General features: G+C 37.8%; 1 protein-coding gene across 3 annotated transcripts in view; it reads left to right on the forward strand.

Moving 5' to 3' along the window:
• Positions 1-12,889, forward strand: part of LOC117406665 (cAMP-specific 3',5'-cyclic phosphodiesterase 4B-like) — a 100,755-nt gene that overhangs the window by 5,512 nt on the left and 82,354 nt on the right. Inside the window, exons 2-4 of one of the 3 annotated variants that reach the window (XM_059031521.1) lie at positions 4,341-4,403; positions 6,680-6,783; positions 11,819-12,057. In XM_059031521.1, the coding sequence (XP_058887504.1) occupies positions 6,742-6,783; positions 11,819-12,057 (281 nt within the window). In that variant the 5' untranslated portion in view covers positions 4,341-4,403; positions 6,680-6,741. Of the gene's footprint in view, positions 1-4,340; positions 4,404-6,679; positions 6,784-11,818; positions 12,058-12,889 lie in introns of those variants that run through there. The other 2 variants (XM_034010880.2, XM_034010901.3) reach the window with 2 other exon arrangements.

Here is a 12,889-nt window from a genome sequence, read left to right on the forward strand (position 1 = left end):
AGGTTAGGCAGACAGCCATTAACTGGGTTTGCTCTAGATGATAACGTAGGTGACAACTGGAAATGCCATCATTGGATTTAGAAGTACCGTCAATAACTAATGTAACTATTAATGCCATGCTTTTCATTAATTATATTGTCTTTAGTTAATTACTTGGAGATATGGTTAAATCTATATGAATGCCAATAAGAGAACCACTATTAAGTTTTCATATTGTGCGCATTAGTCTGTTCATTCCGAGCACTGAGTATAACATTAAAACACAGGCTATGAAAAGGCTGTAGGTGAATACTATTCGTCTTCCTGTTGGGTAGCAGTGAAGCAGTTGGGTTTAAGTTCAGCTGTTTTGAAGGTTGTGTTGTACACTGATTGGTGTTAATGAGGTCTAACTTGGTTTTAATGACCATGTTAACAAATGAGATGCGTACTCTCTCAATTTAAACTGCATTATTACAAGAGATGACATTGTCCGAGGGGAAAACCTAGCAATTAGCCTATAACATGATGGCTGTACTCTTTATACTGTAATGAGAGGCTGGTTGGGCGTTCTGTTAGCTGCGCAAATAGATGCAAACGTTTGAGATGAATGCGCCCATTTACAGTCTCTTATATTACTCCAAATCTGTTTAGAGGCTGAAAGAGCCATTAATCAAGCCTTATTTAAAACTACAAAGCATGATGAAGGTGTATTGTTTTTCTTTCATGTGATACTTTTTTTTTTCATGGAAATGGCCTCTAGTTATTATCGAATTAATTAAGCTGATGCTGTTGTTTTATTATTTATTTATTTATTTATTTATTTATTTATTAGGCAGATGCCTTTATCCCGGTATTATGGGGCAGTACAGGGTTGCAATGCAAGCTTCATATTTAAATACAGTATAGTTTACAGTAAGTGCAGTAATACTAATAGAATACAATAACAAATAGGATGCAACAAGTTAAGATAACAACAAGTTATATCTGCAATGACATAGTAGTATAATAATACATTAGCTGAGAACTGTAATTGCCGTTGATTTCTTTCTTTGCTCGTGAACTCTTGGTGCAAAGCTCATACGAGTTCTTTAACAGAACATCTTCATGAATATTAAAACATCCGTTAAATAACTCAGAAATGAAAGCTTTGTGAATGTGGGCCTTTATGCCAGCAAACAAGGTGAAGATATGGATTCTTAAAGCTGTTTAATCCAAATCTTTAACACAATTTGTTTCTGAAAGGAAAAAAAAAAAACACCAATTACAATACTAAAATGAAATGTCTGAGTTTTATTTCTGGTCTGGTAACTTTTTATTGTGTTAACTAATAATAGCTTTATGTGTTTGTCTTCCTTCCTTCCCCTTCTTTGTCTCAATACTTCTTGCATGTGTGCTGTTCTACAGGTGACGGCCCCAGGGAATGATTAGAGGAGAGCTGTACAGTTGAACCGTTATTACCAATATTGCAGCAATTTTTGTTATTCACTGGGGCATAAGCATAATTCCAGACCAACTCATAGAATGGGCATATCCTTTGATCTGGGTGGTCTTTGATCTGTTTGCTCAATAACCATGTTGAAAACAGACTATACAAATACTGCAGATAAGGTATCATCTGTGTTGTACATTTTAAATAATAATAATAATAATAATAATAATAATAATAATAATAATAATAATAATAATAATAATAATAATAATAATATCTTGTGCGTTTAGGTTATTCCTTTCCATCTTGAATATGAAATTAAAGCAAATGCAGACCCCAGTGAGGGTGTTATTGACCATGTTTAGAAAGTAATTTACTGAGGTATGATGATTATGAGTGCAATATACATTATTACTGTGACGCTCTGAAGAATGGCCTATTAGGACCCCTCAGAGGGCTATCCTGTGCCACACTAACAACTGAAACACATTATGAGGGTTATATAGGGGTGTAACTTAACTTTTGCCATACAAGGGGAAGACAATATTTCTATATTATTGCATTTATGTTATCCTATCCAGGAGACGCCTGTCCGTGTGGATGTCCAACTGAGTTAAACTGTAAATTACCTTCACAAAAGCACATAACTACAGTCAAGCCAGCAGGGTCCTGCTGGTTTTACATTCTAGGCCATTTTCACGTCTCTGTTCCCAACCCCCCTTCTCCTGTGCGGATTTGTTAGTTTGTTTTCAATTTCAGTGTCTGTGAAACAAAACACAGAGAAAATCAATTCGCTTTGAGCATTGATACTGACGGTTTATATAAGTGGTGGATGAAAATGTTGAGTTTTTTATTTTTTTCCCCCTCCATGAAGCCGCGTCAATAACACTGCAGGCAATTCAGTCTCCAGATTTATGGATTCCTTTTAAAATGAACTAAGTGAGGGATACATTGACAAATCAGACTTCACTTATTCATTTGTTGGATTGGAGAAATGAAACGTATATAAAAATGTTAAACCATTTGTAATAATCATGCTGAAATCACTGACAGTACAACGCCAAGGTACAGTAAACGTAGAAGTGAAACATACAGTACTGTATGTTGGATAACTGCGCATTGATTTGACTTTAGTTTAGCTTCCTGAGCTCTAACAGAGCTTAAAGATGCCATTTATAAGTACAGTACCCACGGCTATGAATAGGAGCCGGAACATCCCTTATTGTCTTACACAGTGACATGTACTATACAACAAGCATGTTTCCATGTTTAGATTCTGGTATAGTAATCAAACTTGTTAAATTTGCAGACGGCACAAAAGTAGGAGAGGCAAACGCTGTTGCAGCAGCAAAGGTCATTCAAAATGATCTAGACAGCATTCAGAACTGGGCAGACACATGGCAAATGAAATTTAATAGAGAAAAGTGTAAAGTATTGCATGCAGGCAATAAAAATGTGCATTATAAATATCATATGGGAGATACTAAAATTGAGGGAAGAATCTATGAAAAAGACCTAGGAGTTTATGTTGACTCAGAAATGTCTTCATCTAGACAATGTGGGGAAGCTATAAAAAAGGCCAACAAGATGCTCAGATATATAGTGAAAAGTGTTGAATTTAAATCAAGGGAAGTAATGTTAAAACTTTACAATGCATTAGTAAGACCTCACCTAGAATATTGTGTTCAGCTCTGGTCACCTCGTTACAAAAAGGATATTGCTGCTCTAGAAAGAGTACAAAGAAGAGCAACCAGAATTATCCCGGGTTTAAAAAGCACGTCGTATGCAGACAGGCTCAAAGAATTTAATCTGTTCAGTCTTGACTACGAGGCAATCTGATTCAAGCATTCAAAATTCTAAAAGGTATTGACAAGGACCTGGGGTCACAAATGGAGATTAGATAAAGGGGCATTCAGAACAGAAAATAGGAGGCACTTTTTTACACAGAGAATTGTGAGGGTCTGGAACCAACTCCCCAGTAATGTTGTTGAAGCTGACACCCTGGGATATTTCAAGAAGCTGCTTGATGAGATTATGGGATCAGTAAGCTACTAACAACCAAATGAGCAAGATGGGCCAAATGGCCTCCTCTCGTTTGTAAACTTTCTTATGTTCTTATCAATGGCATAAGCTATCTGTTGCCACACATGCAGAATTAAGAAGAGGATTTTACGGTATATGACTAAAAATGGAGTAGGGGGCTACAACAGTCACCAGTCATTTAAAAATTGTCTCGTTCCCACCTGCCTCCAGTTTGAACAGAGTTCCGGCAGGCATGTTTGATGGAATGCAGCTACAGTTCATTTGTTCAGCAATGACTGCGGGTTAATGAATGCAGAAAGGAGAGACTCCCTGTCCCATATAGGGCCCAATTCACAAAACTATTCGGCAGTTTTAGGGAATGTTTTGATTTATCAAATCAAGTTTGCACTTCATGACATGTATTGCAGATGGAAATCAGAATTGCAAGTGTGGGCCATTATGCCCAAGTTTGGTGCATGCCTCAAATATAATGTACAAAAACATGTGAACTTCAAACTGCTTAAAAAGATGTGATTATCTAGATAGTGTTTCAGTAGGTTCTGAGGTCAGGTACTTGCTTGGGTAAATTGGATAAAGGAAACTGATCTATATTTCAGTCTCATCTACATGCGAAGAACGCAGCCTTTTTCACTGGTCATCCACAACTTTAAACACTCAATATTATAAGGCAGCATGCATTAATGGTACTGAAGTTGCATTTTGTTACAGAAAACCGTGTTCCTCCCTGGAAAAAAAAAAAAAAAATCCTACTGTTGGATTCATTGATAGTCCTGGGAGGATCTTTGACAACAATATTTATGTTATTATTGGTAAATTTATAAAAAAAACATATTTGTTCAGCAATGCATGTAGAGAATGCTGAATATCTGAATTGTCCTTCTTTTTTCAGCATTTGTCATGTTTTGATCCATGCACCCAAGATGGAGAATATTTTAATACAATCCCAAATTAGGTGAGATTATACTTTGAGTCTCTGTGGCAGTGTTGTATTATAATTTATACTGCCTTTCATTTCATTTCAAAGATCATCCTATTTTTAGCATGTTTTACAGTAGTACTCATCAGATGTTTGTAGCTGTGTCTGTCAGCATAGACTACCAGTTTACTGTCCATAACACTCCACATGACAACACATATTCTACACAACCTGCTTTAAGATCAGTATCTTAAACGTATGAACTTTAATAATATAGTGATCTTTTTTTTCTGTAAATCATGATATAATTGCTTTTGTATTCAAGCAAACCCACCTAAAAGGAAATGGAAGTAACAGGGAGGCAAGCACAGTATCTTCTTTTTCTTCTAATCTGCGATCACCATCACCTTCAACAGAAAAAGACGAAATTCAAAACCAGAGATCTTTCTTTAGATTTAAGAACTCTGTCACAAACCCATCCACTGTTAACGTGCAGCAGTTTTAAATGATGTCAAATGCTGCGAGGTCTGCTTGTCAGCACTGTGTTTTAAAATCTGTCTAGTCATGTACACAGCATCGTTAATGTAGGTCTGTGGTTGAAAAGGTCAGAAGTTAGGCCTGGAGAATTAAATCAAATCAGTTTCACCCATATACATGCCCTTCGTACAAAGTAATAGATAATGACAAATAACATGCAGCTGTAATGTCAAAGTCAATGTCAAATTAGCATTGATGCTTCCCAGCTACTAGGCAGAGAAGGCATGTGGATCTAGAAATGGCGATGATGTTGTAGGAGGGAGGCAAAGTGAGAAAGACATTGAGTAAGACTTCCAGTCGAAACATGAACCAGAAATGCATTTTCTTTATCCGTATTAAAGGTTAAGCAGTATGTGCTGTGGTACTGCAGCAAAGCGTTACCCAGGGGCCCACTCACTCACACTGTGCAGCGTGAAGACCTGCTGTGATTCATTGCTATGAATACGGGGTATTGAAATGGGAGGGTCAATAGAAGAGGGTAGACCCGTTTTCTACTTCATTTATTATATATATTATTACCATGGACTGTAGGTGGTAACCCTTCTACCTGTATAAGCTGTTAGATACTACTGTAGTGTGTTCACTCCTCATTAAATTGTTCTTGATGTACTGGTATGACTGAGATGAATGAATAGCTCCTGTATTGAAGACCATTGCTTTTACAGATATACACTAGATGTTGTTGTTTTTTTTTTTTGTCTAGCGTAGTTTCATTATGAGCAAAGCTTTTATTTGACTATAGTAAGTGTTTTTAGCAGTGACTAAAAATATCTGCAGATTGGTTAGCATGATCTATAAAACTGGAATCAAGTTTACAGCATTACTTGTGTTATTCTTTGCTCAATTCAGCTTTACTCTTAAGACTTAATGATTGGTTTGTTTTTTATAGGCATGGTCTTTGTAAAAAGCTGGAATGGAGCCCTTGCATTGATTGTATTGCTCTGTGGAGCAAGCAGAGCATTACATTAGATACATACAATATTAAAGAGGCCTTGAATCCAAGGCTTTAAATATACAGCACATGGAAAAAAAACAAATTTAATTGAACGAAAATGTCGCTCTATGTGAAGTACATTTTTTATCCAAATGCTTCTCCCCAAGATGATGGTTCTGCCAGTTCAGTGATTTTATATTTTTAAGCTTGTTCGGTTGTAGTGGCTGTTCCAATCCCTGGCACAGACGGCTTCAATTTTTTCCTCTGGCAGCCAGACAGTGTTGTAGAGCAGATTCAGATGTGTTTCTTTGAATAAGGTGTCAGGAGTAATCGTACTGATAAGTAAGTAAATCCTTTGGAGTCGCACCTTGGAGAATACTAATCCCAATCTCAGAGACAAGTCTATTAATCAGCCACTAAATTGGTTTGTGAGGACCAGTGCATTTCATGTTGATGTTTTGTAAAACAAAACATGAGGAGCATGTATTCACTCCCTGACATATTGATATTTTGGGATTTTGTGGTTGCACTCACAAGCCGCACCCAACTGAAATACCATTCAGTTGTTTGTCAGGGATACAAACTTTTTCGCCTTGTTAAAATGAGGGGCTAAAGCCAGCCCTGATGTTTGTCAGGATACAAACTTTTTAAATATCACACATTTTTGCCCATTCTGCAGTTATAGTAAACTAATACTGTATTGACCTCCCTTCATATGACAACAGTTTTAAATATACAATCCCATTGGTATATTTGAATTTACTAACCAGTGGCAGGTCTTGTAGCGCTGCCCTGAAACACAGCTTTGAAATATCCTTGCTTGTATTTCTGTTTTGTCCAGGAAGTGCATACTTGCGAAGAGTTGCTCGGACTAATTGAATTGGGATCTGCCCGTTTCCCACCATGAAGAAAAGTAAGAGTGTTCTGACGGTGTCTCCGGATGACGTGAGTAACTGTCCACATGTCAGGTGTTACCAAGTTGAATGGAATTTGAGTGAAACGCTGTGGTGTCAGCTTTCATTTCAGCTTTGAAAGCTTTTAGCTTTTAGATCAAAAAATAAATAAATAAATAAATAAATAAATAAATAATTTCTGTTGGAGAGCTATGGGTGGTAGCAAAAAGAATTGGCTAAATAGGCAAGTTTCTGCAAAAATAGAGAGTCATTTATTTTTATTTTGTAGAGAAGTACAGGCCAAAGGTGCTGGACAAACAGTGCAAGTACAAAAGTTTCGGTCAATTCAAGACCATCCTCCGTGACATTATTGCAGTGACCTGGGCTTATCAGTTCAGTTTGCGTCTTGTATCTTTTACCATAGATTATTTATTTATTTATTTATTTATTTATTTATTTATTTATTTTGTTGTATATATTTTGGTTCTTTCTTTCCATTTCTCAGTTATTATCAATCGCATGTGATTTATATATCAAATCATATCTGTCGCAATGGGTACAGCTGTAGCTTCCATTTTGCATCATGATTAGGGTTTGCATTAGGCTGATTTAGGCTGATTTAGTACCACAGTCACAGGCATTGGAGACTGCTCTAATCGTGTCCCTCTTGCCAGGTGGAGATTGTTTTCATTCTGCTTTTTCTTCCTGCAGTGTCGTTTTGTTGGCTTGGTTACCTTTTCAGGGAAGCATTCATGTCATGATTATGCAGCCTCCTCTATTCAAAGCTCAAGTCCCTCCTCCTCCCTCCTCCTCTCCCCTCATTTGCCTCCTGTGTCATTGGGGTGCCAGACTGCCTGGGATTCTTCCTGAATCTGACCCAATCTTCTTAAGATGCAGCCCAGCACGTAGTCCTCATTCTGCACAGCACACATATTCCTACCTTCTCCCTTGCGGAAGGCTGTTTGACATTCACTCCATTTGAACACCGGCATTATTCTCACTTTGATTATTCTCACTTTCATTGAAATACTTGCTTTTGAATATATATATATATATATATATATATATATATATATATATATATATATATATATATATATATATATATATATATAAAATTAGTACTGGGACAAATATCCGAATATTCGAACACCAACAGCCAGTATATGAAACAACCACTTAATTGTGCACTCGCAATTCAACATCAATAAACCCCAACCCACCCTAACGAAAAAACAACAAAATGAGCTTCATTGCAAACCCTTAGCAGTCCCGAGATAGCACCCCCCCTGTACCTCCATGTGCGGGTAGTCGAAGGGCTAAAGATAAGTTGGTGTGTTTTCTAATTGCACTACTTTAATTTCAAGGCGTCTCTGGCTCACCTTGCCTTCATGCAATCTCGTTCACAATCCAGTGCTACTTGTTGTTCTGCTGATTTGCTTTGCACATTTAAGACAATGTAATCAAACCGATTCAAGGAGGAGTGTTATTTTTCATTTGTAATAACATTAAAAAAAACATTTCCCTAATGTATTTGCAGAGTGTGTTGGAATGAGTAATTTCTTAAAACCTGGTCACATTTAGATCCAGTACCTAAACACAAATATCAGGGCCATAGAAAAAATATAGGACACAGTTGACATTGTCTGTACAGTATCTATTAGCGTTCAGAATGATGCATGTTCTACCTGGCTACTGCTGCTTATCACATTCTTAATACTTGATTCATATGCCAGTAATGTTAACACCTTTGCAGCTATGAATAAGAAGCCTGCATTTTTGGGTGGCTGTCATTTGCTTTTTCAGTCACTGGCTCCTAGGGGTTCAGATACTGTGCACTTGACAGTAGAACTACATCTTCTGATTTTTTTTGTTCAATGTTGTCAATGTTGAGACAAAAGAAAGTGCACACTCAAGCAGCTCGGAATTTATTCCTCAAGTCTCTGTCAGCGAGATTGGCAGTTTCCTCCGCAGTGTTTTAGGTATTAGCTGTGAGATTAGATACAGCCTTCTTCACACGGTCAGGAATTGTCAACTCTAATTGTCAGTATTTGTGGACATGAACACCCTGATGGCCACCAATGGGTCTAAAACTTTTTTTTCTTATTACTTTCAAAATCATAAGCTACAATTTGCTAGCAGAATTACCTTAGTAATTCACTTTTAGATTATTAAAAGGTCTGCTGAATTATCTGCATATAAAAAAAGCAGTACCTTGTACTGCAAGGCCCTAAAAAGCTTTCTGCTGGGGTGTGTGGTTGTAACAGGCTATCGGCAAGACAGAGACTCAGAAGGAAGGAACTGCAGTAGAAGCAGTGTGGAGTAGTGGTTAGGGCTCTGGACTCTTGACTGGAAGGTTGTGGGTTCAATTCCAGGTGGGGGACACTGCTGCTGTACCCTTGAGCAAGGTACTTTACCTAGATTGTGTAAAAACCCAACTGTATAAATGGGTAATTGTATGTAATAATGTGATATCTTGTAACAATTGTAAGTCGCCCTGGATAAGGGCGTCTGCTAAGAAATAAATAATAAAAGTGCTAAAGCGCCCTTTAATAAACACAAGTGCAAAATAAAGGTTTAAGCAAAAATACAAAAACTGTTTAGAGCCTTCACTGAACTTTTAAAGACAATTCAGAGACACCAAAAACAACACTTGTTCACTCACCAAACTCCTCTCTCCAAATGGACCCCTGGAGCCTAATTAATCAATAATTAGCAATGATCTAATTAAGGCTCCACCACCAAACACCAATAAATATACAAACTACATAATTATAGAGTACAGCAAGACTAGGGAAAAACAATATATATGTCGTAAATTTAGTATTTCCAATTAAACATAACAGGATACAGCCTATATATTTAAAATGTCTTAGATTTTGTCGTTTCCATGCTTGTTTATACACTGCATAATTAAAACGCTGGATGTGGAAATGCAGTAACATTAAGTGAAAATATATATATTTTTTCACAAGCTATCAAGGTTAATTTGATTTGTGCATATTGTATATTTCTATTTTAAGGAATGAATAAAAAAAATTAAATGAACAAATAAATACAGGTATGGAACTAAGGTTCCCATTGCATTGCAGTGTGAGCCATTCCAGGTTTTACATTGAGATTAACAACTTTCCTCTTTTCCTCAGTTTGCCTAAATAAACCCACAGTAATGCCTGGGGTGGTTCAAATTGATATGTAATCAATCAATCAATACTTTATTTATATAGCACCTTTCATACAAAAGTGCTGTGTAGGACAAAACAGAAGAAAATCAAAATACAATACATTTATACAGAAATTAAAGAAAAAACTGTTTAAAAATCAGTTAAAAAAAACCTCATCTAAAAAAGTAATTTTTCAATTTTGACTTTAGTCATCAACACTTCTGATATGAGGTGGCAGTGCATTCCACAGTCTGGGAGCACAGGGACTAAAAGCTGTCTCCTTTTTGTGTACACTCGTGGGAGGCACAGCAGGCCGACATCAGCTGATCTTAATTCACAAGAAGGTATATATGTGACTAGAAGCTCCTTTATATGAGTCACTATCAATATGTAGATTTAAAATCTCCAAGTCTGTCATATTTAGCAGAGGGCATAGCGAGGAAATCAGCAAAAGGTGATTGACCTTTTAAAGTTAAGGTTAGTACTAATGATTCAAAAGAGGAATAGCTTTCATTAATATTTTGTGTAGCATTATAATTAGAGCGGTGAATGGTAGCCAGCCCCCCACCCCACCCTACAAGGTGTGCCTTCTGAAAAAATATATAGTTTGGGGGAGATGCCTCTATCAGTGATAGGAGCTCAGATCATGTCATTGCTTCCAGGCCCTGGAAACCAGTCAAGGTTCAGACTACAGGTCCAGATGGCAGTCAGGATCCAAGCCAATGGCAGGCTGGTGCAGGAATCACCGCATCAGTGCTTGAGCCGCAGTGCAGCTGGGCAGGGCATCAGTTTGAGTCACAGAGGCTATCTAAAACCTGCTTACTACATTTATAATTGATATTATATGCCAAGCAGGTTAAATAAAAATAATTCCTTCAGGAGGGATCTCGTTCATGAGATCTGCTTCTCGGCTTGTTTATTTCCCCCTCTAGGGAAGCATCGCTCTTCCTATAACCTCTCCATTCAACCTTCACCTTAAACACCAGTCATCCATTGTAAAGACTTTAACTGACTTAATGCAAAAAATAAACCAAAGGCAAAATGAAGTTATCTTCAAAATGCTTCCACTTTCTATGGATTTGCTTTCTGTGCTGAAACAGGAGAAGAGAAGGACCCACGGGCCAGCTTTGAAATACAAGCTCTCAGTTCTGTTCTGTCTTTTTGCACGACACTCTGCCCTATTACTTTCCCTTTTCTTGTATTTATTTTTTTCCCTCTAGTCCTCCATTTTTATTCTAGACACAGATTTTCAAACTGAGTGTTTCATTGCCTTCTGATCATCTGCCAGTCCTGCCACTTGGGCAAAAACTCTGCCAAGTATGTTTAGTATGTTTCCTCTATCACCAACCCCATCATCGTTCACACAAGCATATGCTCCATCGCAACCCCCGCCCCTTGTTTTTTTTTTTAAACTAATTGTTATTCATGAATAGCTGGCTCTCGTTACACAGCAGCTGAAGGGCATGCAGCCTGAATGCATATTTCCGCTCCACTGTTGTTTATGTTGAGAATGTCTTCTGACTGAGACGGCTATGCCTTGAAATAGATACCTATCCTAAAGATGACATAGGGATCCAAAGAGTTTTCATAAAGCAAGGATGCCCTCTAATAACTGAATCATGAACACAGTCCTGTTGTATTGCCTTTGTTTGCACCTCACATTTGATCTGTTCAGTTGGTTAGTGAAAAAAAGAAATAAATCAACCCATAATGTTTTTTTGATAAATTTAGTGCACTGGACAGGTGACAGAACACACCTGTAGAAGCCTACAACGGCAACAATAACAATAATGGTTACAGGTTATAAACAATTCCTAAAAAATAAATGAAGCATTGAAAATGTTTCCTGCAAAGCCTGGAGATATGGATATATTATTATTATTTTAATTTTTTTAATAAGTGTCTCTGCTGTACCTGTTTTAGGGGAATAAAGACCCTCCTGACTGTGGCCTGAGCAAATCCTTCACCTCTTCAGCCAACACCCTGGGTGTGGATCTCCGGAGAGGCAGGAGACGGTACTCTGGCAACCTGCAGCTGCCGCCCCTGTCCTGGAGACAGGCAGAGAGAGCGAGGACCCCAGAAGAAGAGTTCATCCCAAGACCTACCACCCTCCCCTTCATCATCCCCCCTCGGATTGACATCACTCCAGTGGATCCTGAGTGGTAAGCTCTGTCAATCTTCCTTCTTGCCATGGAAGGGTTGTTGGTCATAGGGAGGACCAGGTGCCACTATTTCTGATTCCTTCTGGCACAGTGTTGAGGTGGAGGGGTTGTCTGGTGCCCGGTCCTACAGACACGGGTTCAACTGCTGTAGATGTATATCGGTGGTGACAGCAATATGCTGTAGTGGAGGCGTATGTATATCTGTATAATGTCGGATTTAAGAAATATTTAGGAAACTGTCCACTTGCACTTGAAAGTTTGAACTGAAATGGATACAATTCTTGGTGATTATGACATTACAGTGGTTGTTAATGGCTATATGCGCTCAACTGCAGGTGATTTATCCCATAATACACAAATATAAAAATCTGTTCTTTTATTCAATTTCTTTGAGACATTAAAAAAGAATGTGAAAAATGTGTATGCTTCGACCATGGTCCGCAACTTTGAAACCAATTAAACTCTTTCAAAGTAAAATAAACTCATTACAAAAAGGCTCTTTTTCAACGCCTCCTGTTTTGTATGGGCAAACAACTGTACACCCTGCCTGCCCTTGTCCTTGTTGACTACCAACACAATCTAATTTTAATGGATAACAAAATACCTTGGAGCCATTGATAGTGGAGTCTAATTTAAAAGGGATGTGGTAGATGTAATTATTTGCATATCCACTAACCCTCTATAAGCAGAGATAATGAAGTTTTAATCGTACACAGCGTTGTAGTTCAGCCCTTGGGAGGAACATGTTTACCGAGTGCAGTTACTTTGTTCAGCAGCCAGTTCTAGTGGGAGTGAACCCTGTCCACACCTGGAATGCTGTGCCAGTGCAAAC

Source organism: Acipenser ruthenus, chromosome 10, assembly GCF_902713425.1.
Source record: "Acipenser ruthenus chromosome 10, fAciRut3.2 maternal haplotype, whole genome shotgun sequence".
Lineage (NCBI taxonomy): Eukaryota > Metazoa > Chordata > Actinopteri > Acipenseriformes > Acipenseridae > Acipenser > Acipenser ruthenus.